Source organism: Apaloderma vittatum, unplaced genomic scaffold (genome assembly GCF_000703405.1).
Source record: "Apaloderma vittatum isolate BGI_N311 unplaced genomic scaffold, ASM70340v1 scaffold22322, whole genome shotgun sequence".
Lineage (NCBI taxonomy): Eukaryota > Metazoa > Chordata > Aves > Trogoniformes > Trogonidae > Apaloderma > Apaloderma vittatum.
In genome coordinates, this window is record NW_009704515.1 from 63,122 (window position 1) to 86,328 (window position 23,207).

Below are 23,207 nucleotides of genomic sequence, written 5' to 3' on the forward strand. Positions count from 1 at the left end.
AAGACAAGTGACGTGGTGGGCAGCTGGTGGCCAGCCAAGGTTGAAGGACCACATCTTACATATTTATTTGTCTCCTTGTATATTTAAATAATATGAAAATGTTGAGGATCCAGTAAAAGAGTGAAAACAATAGTTTAGAGTAGATCACATATTTAAAATTAAGCATGGACTTTTAAATAAAGCCATCATCAAGAATATCTATTCGTGGATGGTAAATCACAGAGTCATGTCAGTAATAAGAATGCAAAGAAGTAAGGTTAGAATAAACAAGATATTTTAATCCAAGCCTCTTTGGGCAGCCTGTTCCAATGTTTCACCACTCTTAAGGTGAAGAATTTCTTCCTTATATCTAATCTAACTCTACCTTCTTGCAGTTTTAGGCCATTGCCCTTGTCCTATCACTACAGGCCTCCGTAAAAAGCCTTTATCCAGCTTTCCTCTAGGCCCTTTTTGTATATTGGAAGGTCAATACTAGGTCAGCCCAGAGCCTTCTCCAAGCTGAATAACTCCAGCTCCCTCAGCCTGTCCTCATAGCAGAGGTGCTCCAGCCCTCTAATCATCTTTGTTGCCCTCCTCTGGTGCCACTCTAGCAGATCCATGTCCTTCTTGTACTGTGGGCTCCACACCTGGACGTAACCAGTGTCCTTTGGGTTAAGTGTTGGTGTAAAATCGTATGATAAATGTTGAGAAAAAAAATAGTAGTGCAACTGCAGAGGGATAAATGACTTGCCTCCCATCTTGCAATTTTGCTATAACTCCACTCTCATTTTGAAAGGACAATATGTCCGTTTTCTAAATTATGGTAGATGGTGTCTCACTAAATATTTTCCTGCCATTTCTGTTACTATAGGATCAGTGTTTTAGATTTTAAAAGTATGGTCAACTCATTTGGTCCCCATGTGTTGCCCGGTCTAGCCGAGAGGTGGCGTCTCTGCCCATGACAGGGAGGTTGGGTTAAATGATCTCTAAGGTCCCTTCCAGCCTAGGCCATTCTATGATAAAGAATGGATGAGAGATTGTGCCTGTTGTAATAACTGCAGTAAAAGTAATTCTATTTACAGCCATCAACAATTTCAGATTCCAGCCATAACTTGAATTTCAGGTATTAACTCTAGCTTTGATTAAAACCTCAGACAGAATTTAAGGCTAAATTTGAGTTTTAGTTCTGTTTGACTTTCTCTAAGTTTCCAAAACTGGTTTAAGTTATGTCTCCTGCACTTTGAATGCAAACAGACTTTCTTACCTGTACTTTTGAATATGGACAGCCAAACTAGAACTTTTAACAAGTATGCATATGACCTAGAGACTTTGATAGGAAGTTTCCAGTGCTTGCACCATGAGTAACTGATATGTTTCATCTTTTTTGATGAATTTTTGGCACAAGGACTTGTCACTTTCCTCCACAATTGAGTTCATTTGGTTGCTCTGGTGAGTGAACTTTATGGTAAATTGCTCTTTGCAATATACACCTTCTGATATTTGACTGGGAAATGGAGCATTTAGTAGTTTATTTGCTCCTTTTCTGTTAAGTGACTCCTTTAAAGCTTCATTGTGCCATTCTGTGGTGGGTTGTCCTTCACTGACTGCCAGATGCTTACCAGGCTGCTCTATCACTCTCCTTCTTCAGGAGCACAAAGGAGAATATATGATGAAATATCTCATGGGTTGGCAGGACAGGGACATCACTCACTAGTTGCCATCATTTGCAAAATGAACTTGACTTGGGGAAGTTGGCTTAGTTTATTGCCAATCAAATTAGAATAAGGTAATGAGAAATAAAAACAAATCCAATCCAATACTTTCTCACCACCCCTCTCTTCTTTCCAGGCTCAACTTTGCTCCCAATTTTTCTACCTCCTGCCCCTGAGCAGCACTGGCAATTGGGGTTGTGGTCAGTCCATAATACTTTGTCTCTGCTGCTCCTTCCTCCTCACACTGTTACCCTGCTCAGATGTGGGGTCCATCCCACCAGCCACAGTTCTTGATGAACTGCTCTAATAGGGACCCCTCACAGGGTCTCCAGTCCTGTCAGCAAACCTGCTCCAATGTGGGCTATATTCTGCAGGTCATGCCAGGAAATTGCTCCATCTTGGAGCCAGCTTGAATAAGCTCCATCCGACATGGGAGCAGCTCCTGAACAATTCTCACAGAAGCCATCCCTGCAGTCACTCCTTGCTACCAAACCCTTGCTACGTTAACTCAATACGCCTTGTTACATGAAAGTGTGTATGGCTGAGGGAGGCCCTCCCACTGATTTGTATAGCCACTTATCAGAGCTAATGCTTGCCTGTTTCAGAGCCCCATTAAGGGCTTGCACTGAGACAGCTTGCAAGATAGTAAAGAGTAGGTAATTCATTAAAGTGGCAGGTATAACAGATTCAGGATTGTGGTTGATAAATTCTCTCACTGTAATAGCACTAATATGTAATAATAGGAATGCTAGTAAAATAGTGTTCTGAGTATTTCTCAACAAAAGGTAAAAGTCCAATTCTTACCAAGAAAACATCCCTGTGTTGGGTGAAGGATCACAGCCCATTAATTGCTTCATCTGGCTCTTGCTCCAGGGATGTATTCCATCCATATTCTTTATATCCTAACCTTATCTATTCCCCCTCTCCCCGGGGTGATATTTAGCATGATTTGGTGAAAAGTCGAGTATTACCATCATATATGTTTAGCATGTACTTTGTTAAGCTCATTAACATAGACAGGCGTGCCAACTTTAATAGGCATATTAGAGATAATGAAGCAAAAGGTTTCTCTATGGCACCATGGCCTTCATGATTCTGTTTTAAAGTAATTTATCTGCCTTCAGGACTGTGTTGAAGTCATTAATCTGCATCTCTCCACATTCTTTAGCCAAAACAGAGCCATCCTGGCACCACAAGATTTCCTCCTTTGGCTACTTCTCTGTGCAGACCTTGTTGATCTCCATCTCCTGTATCTGCACAAGAGATGTGGACACCTGCATCCTTAACCCCTTGAGTTAAAATCTCAACACATTTGCAATGCAAACCGAAGGTCATGATTGCAGAAATATCCCCTGAGACCTGCGTCACTAATACCACTCCTGTGTTTCTGTCCCCTTCAGGGTGTGTAGCTGTTATGCTGACATCAGTTAGTGACTTCTGTTTTCTCTTGAAACAGACATAGTGAGATGAAAAAGAGCAGACTTCTGTGCTGTATGAAAGGATAACCTTCCTGGCTAGCTACTAAATGGAAGAACAGAAGCAGGGACAAGTTAATTAGAAGTCCTCAGGCCCTTCCTATGACTGCAGTCATCTTGCTATTTAACAACAAAAATATTTTTCTGTTTTCCAGCTTTGACAGTGACATTACTTTTATGAAGGAAGAGTGATCATGATTATTTTCGTTGTTTTACAGATTGCTTGACTTTTCCCTGCCTATTGCTATTACTGTTTAAAACAGTCTTGGCAAGTCATACTTCTTTAGGCTATTTGGAGCAACATTGTCTCCCTCTTTGTGGAAAGAAAAAGGAAAATAATCTTTAGAGCAAAAGTACACAAAAAGTTTCAAGATTTTCCTAACGTATCTCCTTGGAAAGTAGTAAAATGGACTGACGGGTTTTACTGCTTAAAAAGCTTTTGAAAAAGTAGAAAATGGGACTCATGGAACAGTATGTACAGTGGCTAAGATTACTTTTGTTTTCTTTAGAAATGTTCTTTACTTTGAATCTTACTCTATTATGTTTGTGTTCCTAACTGCTGTATGATCATTTAGTCTCAACTCTTTATGTTTATTATTTACTAGGATTACACCAGTTAGCTCAGTCAGTAGAGCATAGCGCTAGCAACGCTAAGGTCGCAGGTTCGATTCCCGTTCGGTCCCCATGTGTTGCCTGATCTAGTCGAGAGGTGGCGTCCCTGGCGGCAGGGAGGCTGGATTAAAAGGATCTCTAAGGCCTCTTCCAGTTTAGGCCATTCTATGATAATGATAATGAAATATGTTTCACCTCCTTCATAACATTAGAAACTTAACTAAATAGCGATAAAACCTTTCAACCTTAAGATCTATGTTATCAAAGAGACTTATCATTAAGTGCTCAAATACCACTAAAAATCAGTCAGGAGATTAATTCCTAATGTAAGAAAGCTTCTTGAAAAAAACTCCTACTCATAGAAAGTACAAATACCTCTATTAGGAGAAAGAAAAAGACCAGAACATTTGTAGCTGTTATTGATGTTTAAACTTACACTTATCTGGGAGTAACATTCATCCATAATTTTCTCAAAGTAATGTTGGAGAATGTTTAAGACATATGAAGCATATTCAGAAGACTATATTAGACAGGAGGAAACAGAGTTGAGAATCTGGAATATTAACAGTTGTCTGATCAGCTGAATGGGAAGGTACTGTCCATTGCCACTGTAACAGTGATGTTACTGAGAAAAAGAATTCCAAATGTTGTGGTATATTGTTTTATACTCTTCGTATATCTGGTGAATATACAGGTTGTTTCATTTAAATGCGTTAAGGGTTAAGTGGTGTCTACTTAATGATTTTGGTGTTTAGAAATTAGTTTTTCAACTCATCAGTCATGTACATGCCCACAAATATAAATAGACCTGTTGGAGTGGGTCCAGAGGAGGGGTGTTAAAACGATCAGAGGGCTGGAACTCACCTGTGAAGAAAGGCTGAGAGAGTTGAAGCTCTTCAGCCTGGAGAAGAGAAGGCTCCTGGATACCTGGACTTCACAGCATTGTCTCCCATAAGATACTATTAGAGAAGTTGTTGATGTGTGGGCTGGGTGAACAGATAACGAAGTGGATAAAAAATATGGATGAATGTCTGGGCACAGAAAGTAATGATCAGTATCACAAAGTCTAGTTAGTGGCCAGTAAGGGGTGATGAAAGATAACCTTTCATCATATAAAGGGTGCTTATAAGGAATATTGAGAAATACCTTTAACCAGAGTCTGTAGTGGGACAAAAAAAGGTAACAGTTTTGAACTGAAAGTTGGTGGATTTAAACTGGATATAAGGGAGAAATTTTTTATGATGAGGGTGGTGAGCAGAGGTTGCCCAGAGAAGTTGTGGATGCCTCATCCATGGAATTGTTCAAAGTCAGGTTGAACAGTACATTGAATTTAGTGAAAGATGTCCCTGCCCATGGCAGTGGGCTTAGAATAGATGATCTTAAAGGTCCTTTCTAACCTAAACCATTCTATGATTCTATGTTTATTACTTACATTTATAAATTACTTAGGTATACACATTTTAAAGATTTTATGCTTAATTCTGTACTTATGCCTGTCTTAAAGAAAGAACAAAACACAAATCAAATATACTTTATAGGCTTTTGTGAACTTCAATTTATTAGCATTTTGATTTCTGGTCTACAACTTCTTGTTGAATATTAATGTTTAGAGATATTTCAAACTTGTTGCACCTTTTTGTTTCCAGCTTTGTATAATTTTGCCAGCCTATGAAAACAAATTTGATCTTGGGTTAGCTATATCCAACTTCCTAATATATATATATATTTCTCTTTAACCACATAAACATGTGTTTCTATAGCTCATAAATTGAATCTTCTCTCACTTTTCTCTAAAATCTTCCGTTTCTTCTTTTTCATTCTTCATGCTACTGTATTAAATGCTTTACAGGGAGGGAGGTATGTTCAGCCTTGATGTAACAAGAAATAATTAGCATGTTATTTTCGATACAGTCATCCTCATCTTTTTCATAACCGCAGTAAAGAATACATGGAGGGACAATTTTATGGAACAGAGAAACTTTATATAGATCGCTGTCATCTACCTTTAGTCAATGGAAGGTTAATTGCCATAGCTGGTAAAACTCTCTCTCCAGTTAATGAAGAGACATTAGTTTCACTAAAGGAACAAATCTTAATGTCCTCATTAATTATTTATTTGAAGAACCATGTCCAAAACAGGCAAGATGATTAATTTCCTTCCAAATAACTTTTCAGTAGAAAAGCACTACCTGTGAAGGCACTAAAGGAAGAGATGCCTAATTTTTAGTTGATTCCATTTTCACAGAATCATAAAATAGTTGAGGTTGAAAGGGACCTCTTGACCAAGCCCCTTGATCAAGCAGGCCCACCTGGAGATTCTGCTCCATCATCCAGACCACCTGTGAAGATTTTTAACAGGACTTGTCCCAGTATTGATCCTGGTATACATCACCACTAACTGGCCTCTAACGAGACTTTGTGATGCTGATCACTACCTTCTGTGCCTAGACCTTCATCCATATTTTTATCCACTTCACTGTTTTTTTCAGTCAGCCCACACATCAACAACTTCTCTAATAGTATCTTAGGGGACACAATGTCATGAAATCCAGGTTTATTATATCTACTACTCTCCTCTCATCACAGAAATTTATCAAAGTTCGTCAAGCATGACTTCCCCTTGGTTAAGACATAGTGACTATTCTTGATGATTTTCTTATCCTTAATGGTCCTGAAAATGATTTCCAGGGTTATCTGCTTTATGGTAGTTTTAATGTTAAATAAAATTATACCTCAGTATAAATAATTTAAATAAAATTACACCTCAGCCTTATAATAAATGATGGATTCAATGTATTGAAACTATATTCTTCTATAATTGAATATATAATAACACAATTATTTTGATAGAGAGACCTGTGATTCTATGGAAAATTATGGAGGTAAAGCCTATCAATGAGATGGCTGCATTTCATTAGCTTGTACCATCAGATATAAATGCACAGCATTTTCTTACTGGGAAGTAGTTGGACATCCTCAGCACAAAAGCAATTAACCATCCTGAGGGCATAAGAGGACACACAGATATAAACAACATGTATTTTATTCTTTCCTAGCTTCACTTCTATTAGTGAAGAAGGCAACTAGAGAATTCCTTTTCATTGATAAGAAAAGGTTGGGCATGACTTTATTAGAAGTTTATAGGTGTGATTTTTCTAGAGTTAACAGTGAAAACTGATGAAAGTAGGTAACTTATAGTACATTTTAGGGAGGCGGATTTCTTGCTGTTGCTAGTATATTTGGATCATTCATACTGTGGGGTTTTTTTGCAAGATAATGTTTGCAGAAATAGATTTATTTGTAGATCAATAATAGATGTTCTGGCACTGGAGAGGTGTCCGGAATTACCCAGTGCAGCCTTTCCTTCTCTTGCTGTTTTCTAGATACAAATGCCCTTCCCACATGTTAGTTACTAACCAGTCATTTTCTTCAGTGTTTAGATCAGAAATATTATCTTCTTTTCTAGTAGCTTAATAAGAATTAGTGAAGGGTTAATTTAATTTTACATACAATCACTGTTAATTTTAAAGGTAAAGTGACACAGCATTTGCAAAGGTTAAGATGTGAGAAAATATGGTAAAATCCATTCTGAAATAATTGCTTACAGGTAAAAAAAAATGAAAAGCACCAAACCCATAAGACGATATTCTATTTTACAAGATAGAAGTTAGATAATAATTTATGTTGTTGGGAACATGATAAACAGACTGACTCAAGTAAAATCAATGGGCTTGTTTAATGATTTATTTTGCACTCCTGTGGGTGCTATGTTGATAGTTGAATTAAATTGTGTAATTGTTATTTATTTTTGTTTCTTGGTAGAAGGTCTTATTTACAAGATAACTTCTTTTTTTGTAGAATACTTTTTATTTGAGCTGTGTAAGTTGATAAAATGTTGAGATTGTATTCCTCTAATTAATCAGTCTCTTCTTGTCGATGGAAGCCAACACAACACAGGTTATACTTCTATGCCAACAAAAAGCTAAAACATGAAAAATAGAAATATAATCTCTTCATGGTGTTAATGTGCTCTTCTTCCATTTTAAGTCTTTCCAGTAGTATTTGTTCTCAGCATAGGGAAGGATTATACATTTGCTTTCAATTATTGTGGCCCCAAAGTAAATAATTCTAAATAACCTTTATAACTGATTGCATGATTATAGAAAATTAAGTATTGGGCCATTAATTTTGGAGCATTAATATTGGAGTTAAAAAAACCCACCAAAACAAAACAACAAACCACAACAAAACAAAAGCCCCTTTCAAAGAACTGCATGAAAGAAATTACGTGATGTGTTTACCAATGACTCTGCAAAGCAAAATTCATCTACTATTTGTAGAATTGAGATTACTGAGAGCCATTGATGTACAATACCCCAGGATAACCCCATCTAGTCTTCAGCTGCCTTCCTAAAAGATCACAGTTCTCCTGAACATTTTGTGTTTGCCAGGTTTATGTGGATCTTTTGTCTGCTTTACAGCATCTCAGATGGTACTGCTTAAATTTATATATGTGAGATAATTCCATTTTAGATGTCCACAGTGTAGACATCCATATATAAATGTCTAGTCTTACTTCATAGTCAAGGCCGAGAAATAGGTACTTCTGAGCTGTGATTCATCTAGTGTGCATTATGTACTTTTTTTTTCATTGATTATGATGAAGCCTACATCAAATATAAGTATTTGCACCGTAGTTGTCTACAGTTAAGTATGATGAATCCTGTTGCCAACAAATGTACTCAGTGATATAGAATGAACTTTCTAGTTCAGCTAGTGAATATTTATCTTCTGGAATTGTAGTTTGTATGTCACTTACCTTTTCTAAAATGGTTTATAAATATCCATGTGTTCTTTCTCCTTTTCTTCTTCCTCTCCCCCTTTTCTCATCCCCTTTGATACTCAAAGATTAAATCAAATTTGAAAGGACAGAAATGCTTAATATTTAGGCTGTTTCCTTCTGGGTTGTGTTCTGTTCATGTAATAGATGACTACCAAAGTGACAGTTAAACTATGGTTATACTACACAGTTCTGGGATATTTTGAATCATTGAATTATATGCAATGTGCAGTGTGCAGCAAAATATTATGTAATGATGTTGCAAACTTGGCAGAATGTTTTAAATAAAATTTATTCTTTACTATTAATATTATCTAAGATATAGGTCATTTAAACAATATCTTAGCTTAATTTTTGAGTACCTTTCTGAGAGGAAAAGGTTCATAACATTTTTAGAAACTTCTTCATGGTTATTTTACCAATAAAATATCAAACATCGCTGAACATGTGAAAATGCTTATAGAGTTGCATTTGCATTGGAAGCTTTAGGATAACAGATGTCCTTATGGAAATACATACAACTTTGAATCTTGCTATTTCCCCTTTAGAAGCACTTCTGAAGCACATGTACTTGCTTCTGTTACACACCATTCTCCTGTCTATGTTTTGAAACTACTTCATCTGGAACGTTCATTTCCTTTAAAAACCCTTGGGGAGCTGGTTCCACCAGGAACTTGACTCAGCCATATTGAACAGTTATCTTGAAAGATTGCTGTCTGGAACACATCCTCCTGAGCATGTTCTCTCTCTGAAGAGTTGTAGGAAGTTCTCAAGTTATCCATTAAACATTCACTGAAGTCTTCTCGCGTGTTGTTTATATATAAGTATGTATATGGAGGAAATGGATACAAAAGATTTCTTTTTTTTCCTGACAGTAGTGTCTAGGGACATGTGTAATAATATCCTCTGAAACAATATTCTAATTATGATTAGTCTGTAATTATAATAGTCAGTTAATAGTATAATTATAGTAATCTACTGTGCTGAATATGTCACACAAGCTACTATAAAGGTACAAAAATTCAGGGACTAGATGTACAAAATTCAGGAACTACATAGCTTTTTCTGAAAAAGAAAAGAATAGTAATTATTTTATTGCTTAACTTTAAGTAAAGATCTAAAGCCTTACAGATATGTATCTGATGTAATTAGTTGACTTAAAATGTCTGAAATGATAGATCATGGCTATGGTGGTAAAACATGCTGGAATTCTGCATCTCTGAATTTTTCGCCTTGAGCCTGTCTTCCAGAATTCACTTCCAATAGCATCATCTTCTCACTCAGAATCACAGAATCAGAGTACTGTTCTGATGGAACTGCACATCTAATTTAAGTGTGGAACAAAAACTAAGATTTTGTTGTTGTGTTTGGTTTTTTTAATATAGTGAATGAAATATATGTCAGCCTTAAACCTAGTTATTAATTTCAATTTAAATTCTTATATCTAGGCTTACAAATTCTGTGGCTGGAACAACGCAAACTATCCAGCATATTTTTGTTACACTAAGAAGGTTAAGAAGATTTATCTGTTGTTTTGTCTGCTTTACCCAGACAATTAGAACAAAACATCTCTAATTGTCTGAGTAAAGCAGACAGTACTTGCCCACGAAATTTTCCATGTCGTCTCCATCTGGGCCCTCTTAATTCTCTGTACTTGACTGTGTTCCCTGGGGCGTAACACACACACGCGAGCCTGCGCGCACACACACAGAATACAGAACTTTGTATACACCTGTAAACGAAATTGTTTCTCCTCAATTCGGAATGGATTACAATCCTCAGAACATACATTATTTTCTCCCACTTGCCTGTACTGGTTTTTGTTCATGGAAACCTGCCCTTCTTCAAACAATTAGCAGAACCTGACTGTAACAAAATGATGTGCTCTTGCAAGGATGTGATATTAATCCATCAGGGTGGCATCCACAGCTTTAAAGACAAATACTCTTAGTTCTTAATTGTAACAACAATTAAAGACCATTTATTACAGATGCAAGTACTAAAAATTCCTGTGCATATGTATTTTTTCATTTTTATCTATATAAATATTTGAGGAACTTCTATTATTTTCATAAAGACAGAGTTTGTATGATTAATACATGAGTGAAAACAATGTATTTTCTTTTCTACTAATATAGTTAAATTTTGCTCTTAAGTGAAAAAAAAACATTTTCTTCTTAAAATGGATCTGAAATTTTGTCCTTCAGCATTAAATATGTTTAAATTACAGGAAATAAAAATTCCTATGCTTCTAATACTTGCAATTTCATTAGGGTTTATGAAATAAGAAATTCACTTTTACCTTTTCTCCAGCTTTATTTTACTTGAGCCAGATTGTAGATGTCAGGAGTAAATTACTTTCTTCAGCTTCACTGCATTTACTCATTGAAGTACAGTTATTCAGTTATTATTTGAAGACGGTTGCATTGCACAAAGTGCAATTAGTTATGTTGCCCTTTGAGTATATTTTAATCAAAATGTAATGCAATTATCCAGAACTGTATTAAACAGAACAACTATATAAATAAGTGCAATGGTGGTGCTTTGAGGAGGTCAGCAGAGTGATGAAGCCTTGAAGTTATTATAGTTAATATTTCCTGAACCAAACATGTTAGGTTAATTACAATAATTTATTCTAAAATATGATAAAATTACATGTAATTATTAATAAGAAAATCTCTTTTGTTTATAATGCTGAAAGCCTTATTTACAGATTCGTCTCTCAGGTATGTTTCTTTATTTCTAAAATATATTAACTTATTTCCTAGGTTATTCAGATAAATTTTGAAGAATTTGATCTGGAGATTGGCTATGACACACTGACAATTGGTGATGGAGGAGAAGTGGGTGATCCTAAAACCGTGCTTCAAGTGTAAGTCTTATGCATTTACAACTTGCATGCTTCAAAGAATATCGTTAATGTGTTTCTCAATGACCATAAATAGTGATTAGAATCAGGTAAATCTAAACAAAAACTAATCTTACTGAGCTTCTAAAATTACCAAAGGTGACAGTTTAAATATATTGTTCTATGTTTACTGTTCTGAAGTCAGAAAGTGGTGGGCTAGACATGAGAAAAGGAAAAGATAAACTTAAATCAGACATTTTAAAAGACCTAGTCTGTGCAATTGTGTGTAGACATGTAAAAATTTAGGGGCTATTGTCCTCCCATTATAAGTGTATTCTCAGATTAAAAGTATATAAGAACAATCTCCTAGGAAGTTAGTATGAAAAAAGATATACTACAGGATCTTGACCTTTAAGCGCTTATTGAATGTTGTAGATAAATCAAAACATAAGTAAGTATAGTGAAGAAAATTACTACAGAGAAATATTGGAGTAGGATATTACCTAGATCACCTATGATTACAAATCAGAGAACACCAAGTATTAAAAAAGATTTTATCATCCATTAGCATTTTTTCAAGAATGCGTGAGCCCAGACGTATAGGACTCTCGCATATATATATATATATATATATATATTCTCATTAGTTCCAATGAATTACAAATTTAAAACACAGATCAGAACAGAAGCAGATGTGATAAATGTTTAGTACAAAATGTATTTATTAAAAACAAAAAAGAAGAGTAAAATAAGGATTCCATATAATGATATTCCCTGCAGTATATTCGGCAGAAATGTATTAATACTATTTTAACACACCGTAACTTTCCATTATTTACCATGAGAATGATATTAAGAATTTGGTTTTTTTGAGTACTATAAACCCAGTGTTTACCCTTTTTTTGTTTCCTGATTTCATCTCATTAGTATTATTAATTGCAAAACTTTCCTCAGAAAATACAGTTGTTTCAGGATTTGCAGATTTTCATCATAACTTTCCCCCTATATTTATCAGACTATCTGACCTTCTATTTTTAACTATTTATGTAATTGTCCTATGCCATTTTATGAGAGCAAGATTTTTCCGGGTATTTCAGGTGCAATTATTTCAAGATAGTCCAAAATTTCTTCAGTGGACTATAGTTCTGCTCAGTGTTATTAATAATAGCTTTGAGAAGTGAGGAAGTTGTGTAATTTCTGGTTCATAAATAGTACCAAGCCTTCATAATATATTTCCGATAATGTATTCTAAAATATATTGGTTAACCTCTCACGCAGAAAGAACATTTATTAAATACCTATTTGCTCGGTCTTAGTAACATTTAACTAAACTATTGTTTTTCATAGTTACAGTAACAATTTATACAGCATAACAGTAATACATTGAGGTGCAGCACAATGATATTTAACTTTCTGAGTAATGTAATAAAGCACGCTGCCCAGATTTTTATTACATTAAAGATGTTACTATTTTATACAAGTGTTTCTGATGATGAGGCTTACATGGGGGAGAAATGATGACATTGCAGTATTAAACTTGTCATGAATATACAGGAATTCTGAATATTTTTCTTTAATAGAAGAGTTAATTAGGATTGTGAAGTGTTATGATCAGAGAATCTGTTTTGTAAATAACTTAATAAATAATTTTAAACAATTGTTGCTGTGGAAATCCTGGAAAACCAAAAAATCACCCAATTAATTTGTGGGGTTTAAATATAAAATAACATTGTGTGATCAGCCACACATACACTGGTTTTGTTTACTAGTGGAATGACTGATGATTATTCTGTGATCAGGAGTATTGATGTTGAGTAAGGAACATAATTGAGTACCGTTAAAAACTTGTAAATCTTTTCTCCTGTGAGCCATGTAGACTTCACCTGAGATATGATGCATAGCAAATAGATAAGCTATTGTACGATTTAATTCTTGGATTTTAAATTTTAATAGAATTATCTTTTCTCCAGCAAATTGCTGAAGAACATTGGTCTGGCTTATGCGTAAATGATGTGAAAACATTTATCTTCCAATTTATCTAAGTTAATCAGGAAACCTATCCAAGCATTTAATCCACTAGTTCTGCTGGGCACTGCTAGATAGGAAGGTTCAGAACCAAAAACTGAATTTAAGTGGCATTTATACAGGATTATGCTTCTTAAACTGAAAATTGCAGTTCTGATAATTCCTACTGTTCTGGTATTAGTCACATAAGTAGCTAAACTCCAAAGCTGTTTCAGTACTTGGCATTAAATATCCTCGGGTGTTCTCGATTCTGAGCCTTCATACATGCACCCAGCAACAGGACACACTACTCCAGCCTAGCAAGCCCTGCACCAAAGTGAACTTAAACCCAAGTGGAATAAATTTTTTTGGTGTTTGTCAATATGACAAATATGAAGGCATTCTTAGTCCTTTCGTAAGATTTTTGCTAGGTGGAGAAGTCTTAAATTTTCTTACCAAGGGACAGAGGGGAAGAAGGAAAAGAAGTGGTGTGTCCCCCTTCATACATCAGTCACAGCACTTTTTCAGGATATTTGGAAGTCTGCCTCCAGCAGCTTGGTCTGACAGCAGCTGCAGGTGACTCTTAATGTAATCCCCATCTGGGCACTGGTTCCTGTAACACGTGTTTGGAAAATTGCGTGCACAAGGCATGAAACTCAATCCGACTCCTTCAGCACGTGGGTTGTGTTGGGCATGCAAGTATCCAGTCGCCCGTTTCACAGACTGTCTTCAGCAGATGCAAGGCAGAGAGTTGCAATCTTCTAAACACCCTCTAATCTGGTCTCCAGTGTACTTCACAGAGGGAATGCACCTCACTTCTGTGTGGGAGGGGTGGGTTTGGAGTTCTAGAGGAAGAGGTGGAAAACATCTTGCTGAGTGTTGTCACTGTTAAGCTCTTTAATAAAAAAAAGAAAAAAGAAGAGGAATCATAGTCATATCTTTCCATTTCCACAGTTGACAGTGTTCAGCACTCAGCTTTTTAAAGTGAAGGTGTAAGAACCCGCTTCCAAGAGAGGAATCTAGGTAGAGAATCCAGGATAAGGGATGTCAGATAAACCCCAGGAGGAAAAAAAGGATAATTCATATAATGCTGTATTTTTTCTGGATCTTATTTCTTTGCGGCCCCCAAGTCTTCCCAAATATTGTAGAGGAAATCCAAAGCATTTAAAACACAGCAACAAGTGATATCTGTGTTGTGTTGATGGATTCTTATTTTCAAAATGTCATTTTGAATAGTATTTTTTCCCCATGTACTTTTTAACTGAAAAAATATTGTTTCTGAAAACATGCATTTAGGGAATATGTATTTATAATTTACTTCAGAAAACAAAAATTATAAAAATTCTAATGGCTTCAGAATTAATTTAATTCTTTTATTGCAAGAATTATTTTCTCTGACACAACAGAGAGACTAATATTCCCAGTGGCCTTAATATTCCCAAAATCTACTGTAGTCACCAGTGACAACTGCAAAACTCTATTAGTCATTACATCAGTGTTGCTTCTGAGAACCATCCTGATATTCTATCAATTTGGCAATGACTGAACTCACTGAAGATGCTTTCCCTCCTTGTGTGAATGAGAGATCAGTAGATTATTTTGGCCAAGCATTTACTTGTTCAGTTCTGGTAAGAGTCTTTGTAGTAGCTCCATCTGTGAACACAGATGTGGGAAACAGACATGAAATTTTCCCACAACAGAGTATTTCAGAGTATCACAGAAACAAGCTAAAAAAAGACCAGAGGGGAGAACTAAAGTTAACCGCAAAATAAATTTAAAATAGGACATTTGAAGTTTCAACTAGCTTTAAAGAATGGTTAGAATTGCAAAAAAACCCCAAGCCAACAGCTTTCACATTTATGCAGTCTTGTGATTGTGATCCATTTTAAAAAATGGAAATTTTTTGGTGCTTTCCACTATTCTGTTTTAGCTGATAAACTCCTACCAAATTTAAGAAGAAGTTTTTTGGGAAAAAAATGCAACATAACATAATACTGCAGCTTTCACAACATTTCCTTTTTATTGTCATGCCACTTCGTTCAGCAAACAAAATGAACATTTAGGATTTCTTTGACTTGCAGATTTTTGCAAACAATATGGAAAATGAAAAAAAAAACCACCCACAAAGAAATATCAAGTTTAGTTCTTTCACATTAATCAATATCCTGCAGCATTAAGAGGTTCTAAAATTGTGACATCTGGTATTTTTGTTAACAAAGGAATGAATGTCACCTGAGACTGTCAGGCAGGTTCTACTCTTGTGGGACAGGTGATGAGGGAAGGTGAGAGACTACAGGAACACACGGAACTTCATAGCAGTATCGCGCTTTAAGGATAGCAACTAGTGCCATTTTATGTACCTGCATATATCTGAGTCATGCAAACAGGACCACCAGTTAAGGCTCAGGATTTGGGGAGGTACATGCATTTCTGGACTAGCAACTGAAAATGAGATGAAATATTTCAGTACAAGGTAAGCAGTAGTGTTTATATTCTGCTTTCAAATCAACAGTCATTGGAACCTTGAGAGCTGTATTGGCTAACCAGTCAATACATAAATAATTTGGCGTGATCTGTATACAATGAATTTAAAAACAAATAAATAAATAGCTAACAGTTATTTAGATTCCTTACAATAAAAGAAAGAAAAAATCTAGTTACTTAATGGCTTTACAGATGTGTTTTTTCTATCTATAGGTTAACTGGGAGCTTTGTACCAGACTTAATTGTGAGCATGAGCAATCAGATGTGGTTGCACCTTCAAACAGATGAAAGTGTGGGCTCAGTTGGCTTCAAGGTTAACTACAAAGGTAACAGTACATTACTGGCAGCAAATTTAATGGTATACCAAAAATTAAGTCAATGCTATGAAATGTTTTTCTTTTGTATTAGAGAAGAGAGGCAAAGTTAAACTAACAAGCGTGTTTATTAGAAATGGAGCCGATCTTATTGAAGATGGTCAGATGGAGTGAATAAGCATACTGAGAGTCAACCTGCACAGTGTGATTAACAGATTTTTTTTCTGTCCATAGCTTTCCTTTGTCTGTTCATGTATGTCAGGCTCTATAATGGTATGGCACAAGTGTGCTTGTGTACTCTTGATGTTCAGATCAGGAGTACTAAGTTAGAAAAATCTTATTTCTTTGTGGTATGGTAGGTATTAAGACCCAGGATTTCCACATTGCAGGTCTTGAAAGTGGCAAGAGAAATGATCAGTACAAACAAGTTTAAGAGCTTGTTAATACAGAGGAACTTGAACCATAGCTGAGCGAAAAAGAAAGAATTTTAGATTTGAACTAGAAATAATTTGCGCAGCTCAAGTAGTTGTTTCCTTTATTTACAGGATTCTTTTCTAGTAAAATTAATTTTACTTGCAACAATTTTAGTTTGCATAAGGCAGAGAGTTATTGTCTAGTGTCTTACAATGTACCACTATGTCTTGTTTTATTCATTAGTTACTTTTATTCTTGGAATTTGTAGTTCTGCAAGAAGAAAATTAATTAAATATGAATAGGCAGATAGGTACAGAAAGGGTGAACTTTAACGATTTTCATATAATTGACTTTGTGATTGCACACCTAGATATTGAGTCCATAGTTTTCCTTGCCTTCCGCTGGTACTTTACACTAGCTCAGTAAAGACCTTTTAAATGCATCAATGGACAGCCATTCTGAAGACTTTCTTAAATTTATTTTATTTTTTTCCTTCCAGTCTAGGGTATAGGATTTTTTTTTATATATATCAGTTACCTTTGCTTTGTTCCCTGAGAGGACGCATCGTTAGAGATGGCAGAAATCAGTCAATGTTCCCTTAAATAAAATGAAAAGGGGATGGGGGAAGCAGGTTTGCTGGGTTGCTTTTTTATTGTTATTAATGGATTTTCTCTATGTTTAAGTCCTTTCCATTAATGATAGTAGCTCTGAAAAGAGGCATCTAAGGGTAGTGCTTTGGATAAGCACCTGTTTTGCAATTGAAGTTTTGGAATGTATAAATTGGACGTTGAGAGAAAATTCAGTGAGGTAAATTGAGGTCCAACAGTGCATTCAGGACTATGGTGTATCAATGACTTCTTTACTAGTGTCAAGAAATTGCAAAGACTTTTCTCTCAAAGTTCAGAATTACTTAAGTGAACTGTGATTTCTGGGAGTCAGAGTAAGAGGATGTTTTAATATAAATGACTAAATTATTTAGAATGTATGCCAGACTTGCTGTATCTCTCTTTAACAGACTAGATAAAATTCTTTTCCTATGACTTGTCCCCTTCCATCTCACAATTTTTACTATCCACTTAGACACCTAATTACAGCTGATACTATTTTTATTTATATATGTATATATGTGTAAGACATTTAGGTCTTGTTAGTTTCTGCTTACATAAAAGTGCAGCTACATCAGCATTTTAGGTTAGATCCAGTAGTGTGATTTTGGAACTGAATCTTCTTCAGATCATTCCCACTCCCTGCTCCTTAGTTTTCATTATGGAGCAACCTTGAAAGGCTCAAATTATTTTCCTTTGAGGTAATTCATAAGATGCACTTGAATAGCATTGCTCATGCTCCGTCTCCTAATGCACATTTGTTAGAACCTGATAAAGCCTCTTCTGATGTTAAAAGCACTAAAGCACAATGAAATATTCTTATAGATAGTATGGATACTATATCTTCTATTGTTTCACTTTACAGACTTGCTTAAGTCAGAGTTAATTACTTGATAATGTACTTGATAGCAGTACTTGCTAATAGCTAAAATAATTTCCCACTAAAATATTTCCATGCCTAAATACCTGCTTCTGTGCATCCTGGGGCTCCAGTGAACTACAGAGATAGTAGAGACGTGCATGCCTCATCCCATCAAAATTCAATCTAGTTGTCGTTTAGGTCTGAGTCTGGCAGGCATTTTCAAGAATATAGATTGTTCCAAGTACTACATGGAATATGATAGGAGAAACAGGAGGTTGTGGAATATCATTACCCCGTGCCTTTTACTATTGCCCTCCAAAATGGTGTACTTGCTCAAGGTACAAGATAGAAGGTCACATGCTTCCCGATTGGGATACAACTGAATATGCCATATCAATTTTAAATATCTCTGTATTAGTAGGTTTCCAGATGACGAATTCTTTTAAATTTATATTATTACAGGAACTAACAGTTTATTCATTTATGTATCTGTTACTTGAGAAAATCTACTAAATCTTTGTGAAATAATAAAGATGTATTTTCTCTTCTAGATTAAGGTATTTCATATGGAGTTATTTTATGGTTTTAATAGCTAGATCCCATTGCAATTATTTAAACATAAAATAAGTATTTAAAAATTGGAGAGAGTGTTTTCAAATAAATTATTTTTTGATGGTGAAGTTTTGAAATTCCTTTTCTGGTATCCTCTAAAATAAAACTACTTAGGAAGGTAGAATAATAAACATCAGGAATGGGCAGGTCAGAAATACAGGCACTGTCTCATTAGAGATGCATTTTTACTTGTTATCCCACTGTTGTGTAAGCTGGTTTATTTTCATGCTTCAAGCATATGTGTAGATTTTTTCTTAATGTGAAAAAAATGAATATTTAGCAGTCTGAAATTTTAAGTGAACTCTCAATTTTGGGGATTATTTGAAAATCATAGTCCTTCTTTTAGATTCGGGATCAGACTGTGGTTCTCCTATAATTACCAAATAAACCAAATAAATAATGGATTCTTCTTAGTATTCTCACATTGGTGCTGTGAAAAGAAACTACAAATTAATGGTTATTATTGATTACAAGTTGCATCAATCAGTATTTCAGAAAATGATGCCTTATTGAAACAGTAGCACTTCTATTTCCAAAGCAATGGTGAAGAGGAAGTGTCTATCTAAACAGTCATGGAGAAACAAACTCTAACATATCTGAACACTGGAACTAAATGATCTTCATCTACAGTTGAGGAAAGAGAGACTTCATGAAATACAAGACAAACTGATAAAACAGGCAAAGCTTTCAAAGACTAGAAACCCATTTCTCTAAGATCATAACAGTTTGAAGAATTGTGACTTTATTTTGTTTCACAAAAACTTATTGGGAATCTAGCAATGGAATATTATAACTCTTGGAAAATTATACATGAGAACTCTAACTGCTATAGCTTTTATACGTAATAGATTCCTTTTATAACTTTGGACATACCTGAAAGAATAAATTACATAAAACATACGCCTTTTAGATTTTTAAAAAACAAATTTGTGGGATGAATGAAAAAAGTAAATAATCCTGATGTAAATTCATAGGAAAAATATTTTTTTACAAATGAAATCAGTAATTTAAATACATAGTTCAAAACCATCCTGTATTCGCATAGTATGGGCAAGTTGAACTTCTGTTTAGAGGGTTAAATTTCAGTCCTCCGAAATAGAGGAAACTATCCTCAGCACAGTCCTGTTCTGTTGGGTCCTGATATCATGTCCTCATGTCCTCAGTTTCTGAGCAGTGGCTAGATCTGAGGGATGCTTTTTTTTTTTTTTTCTTTTGGTGTGCTTGTTTTATTTTTTTCCAAATAACTGGCTACATACTAATAAAACCTCTTAAATCAGTAAGTTCTCCTGATAGCTCTGCCTGCTATCAGGAACAACATCTGTGTGATTTTTTTTGTTGTTAACTATAAGAATACATCATACATAGTGTAATTTTAATTGCTTAAGAAAATAAAGTTGAAAGTTACTTTGTCTGCACTGTAATGGTAAGTTTTGGAACAGACTTGTCTGAGATGCCAAGTTAGATAGGAGTCTAAGTGAATCTGAAGCAAAGTAGATTTGATTATTCAGTTTTCTGCATCGATGATCTAATTTTAGGATATGGGATTTACACTCTAATACCCAGTATTTCAAAAGATTTCTTTTTGCTTAAAGCATAACTTTCATCTTGCTTCAACTACTGTGACTTGTGTTCCTGAGTGCTTGGGGTACTATTGCAGCCTGGGGTAGCTGCCTGAAGTTTGATCCCATTTTCTACAGTAAGCACTGAGTTGCAGACGCATCAGAGGTTTTTTTTCCTTGCAGATATCATGGAGATGGTTTTCCACAACTAACTGTTCAGCAGCACTAGCTTTTCTGTTGGTGACAGAACACTGAATAAAATGAATTAGGTAGTTTAATCCAGTGTTAATCCTCTAAATATGGAAACATGTATTTCAAAAATAAGCATGAAGATATACTTGCCGTAATACAGGCTTCAGGAAGGTCTCAACAAGTTGTGAGAGCAGCTTGTCTATGAAATGTTGTCACAGATGAGTGGTTTAAATCACTCTAAGAATCACTGTCAAAAGTATTGGCAAAAAGTGATTCTAACATGAATTTGTGAAACTGCGACTTAGGAAAATTTGATGGGAAAGTTCACTCACTATGTGGAGAAAACAAAGGAAAAACGGATTAGAATTGAGCTAGAATGATTCGTGGAGAGCGGAGATGAAAAAATGTAAGCAAGACCCTCCCATTAAATTACCAGCTTCAGAGCGGACTCCCTTGCTTTCTAAACTCCTGATGGAGTTTAGGTGCATCTAGGCCCAAACTTAGACTTGGTCAGTGGTTTGTGTCTACTGGTATTAGCTACATGGATGTCATTAGTATTGATTCAGCATGCTATCAGTCACTTACTGAGGATCTGTAAGGAATCTCGCTGCTTTGGGTGAAGAAGGGTCTCCCAGTCTCTGGTAAGGAAGCTCAAACCTTGAGAGATATTCCTGCACAAGGGTGGAGTCACCTTGTGTTCATTCCAGCTGCAATTCAGGAATTACTAAAGTTGGGCTCATCCGATGATCCTCATTGGTAAAAGGTCTCTCTGCCTCAAAGAGTAACCCTGAGAGGCATCCTAGCTCACGGGGAGATCACGGCCGTGCAGTCACAGTGCCTAGCAGAGAGAGCTCAAAGAAGGCTCGCCTAGGCTTTCGTATTTATGAGATAAAGTAGTTAGCTGGTAGTCGAATTGCATACAGTGGGAAGAGACTGCATGAGATTTCTAGTACCCACAACTTTGTTCTTTGTTAAATGAGTCTTGGAAAAAACCCTCTTATCATGTGTTAATTGCATGGTCAGTGATCACATCAGTGCTCACATCAGTGCTCACTGGGTCTTTCTGCTGCTTTGTGGGTTGTCTAGAGGAGCTTTTGCCTGGCTATGGCTCAGAGTTTATCTCCTTTGGAGGCTGCACCAAACTGCTGAGAGTTTGGTTAAGGGGGTCGGTTGCACCCATCACAAACATATATCTTAATATCTATTTGATTATGAAAAATACAGCTTTCATTCTTGTTGTTCATCTTACGGACTTCTCCAAAAATCCTTGAATTACTGAATTCAGTGATATCATGTACAGTTTCATTGTGTAATTTTGGTATTAGAAGACAAGTGATTTTACTGTTTTTGATTGTTACATACTACCTAATCCTTTTGTGAGAAGGGGGAAGTGAAGCTTTTATACTTCATGCATGTCAAAATCAGGAATTAAATCTCTGTCACTCTTCTTTCTGAACCATTGAGTCTTATCCATTTAGGTTTATATTCTTTTACGCATTCTCACTGTTCTGACTATCTCTGTTGCTTTTGTACCCACTTTCCTCTGTTTTTCTCATCATGTGTTTGTTTTGTTTGTGTGTGTTTTATGGTGTAGTAACTAGACAGTATCATGCCAATGATTTATTTAATTGGATTCTAACACCCTGAATTCTATTCCTTGTGCATCTTAACTTCATTTTGCAAAACAAATGACAAACAGAGATTCACATCAACGGCCAAAGTCTCTCTGGTAAGTCAAAGCAAATTATTTTAACCAATGTAGGTCTCATTAGCTCAAATTATCAAACACAAATGCTGTTTTGTACTTAAAAAAAAAATAATAAAAATGAACACTATTTTTTTGTGCACCGCCACTAACAAAGACATAGTTTATGAATACAGCACAACTTTCTCTGATTCCGTTTCTGCTGAAAGTGTCTTATTGACAAGGTTTGTAACTGAAGCTCATTCCTATTTCAGATCTTTCTTGAACATATCCAGCAAAAGGGCATCCACTGCAGAAACCTGGGGCTCTTTCCTTGTTAACTTATTGCCAAGACAAAAACTGTTGCTGTGTTTTACTCTCTTTGTTCTCCCTCCTTTGTTGGCCACAAAACACTACAGGCTTATTCTGTCACTGTTATCCAAATGTTTTACTAATCTTTTAATCTAATTCTCAAACAATGTATTCGACATAAAGTATGGAGTTCCTGTTTGTAATCTCTAGATTAAATGAATATGAGAACAGCTGTACCGAGTCATAATAAAAATCCATTTAACTATCACATGACAAAAGAGAGCAAGCAATGATATAATGATACTTCTTCAGAATGATTTCCTACACTAACAGTTTGTCACAGACTTCCTAAATCCAGTCTATTTATAGTAATTCTTGACAGATCCTTTTTCATCCATGATTTTTTCTGTTTTTCTTCCTAACCCCATATATAGATTTTGAGTATTCTGAATACTTTATGACAAGGATGTTCCAATGAAGTGTTTCCTTTTGTTTACTTTGGTTTTACCAGTTTTGTCTCATGCCTTTCATTCTTTACGTAGCAAATAGTGCATTTCATCTACATGATGAATTTCATTCATGGCTTACTCAGTTTTGCAGGACCTTTCTTCACAGGTGGTTGTCTTCATTGCTGCTCTGTGCAAGCTAGTTACATCAGCAAGCTTTGTCATCTTAATGCTTGCCTTCTTTTCCAACTTA

At 35.4% G+C, this 23,207-nt stretch overlaps 1 protein-coding gene across 1 annotated transcript in view; it reads left to right on the forward strand.

Annotated features, from left to right (window-relative positions):
* LOC104270660 (CUB and sushi domain-containing protein 3-like) overlaps positions 1-16,442 on the forward strand; it is a gene marked incomplete at its 5' end in the record, with an annotated part of 64,456 nt that extends 48,014 nt beyond the window's left edge. The window contains 3 exons of the mRNA XM_009865081.1: positions 11,387-11,490; positions 16,168-16,280; positions 16,363-16,442. Coding sequence (XP_009863383.1) covers positions 11,387-11,490; positions 16,168-16,280; positions 16,363-16,442 — 297 coding nt within the window. The remainder of the gene's footprint in view (positions 1-11,386; positions 11,491-16,167; positions 16,281-16,362) is intronic.
* Between the last annotated feature and the right edge of the window lie 6,765 nt (positions 16,443-23,207).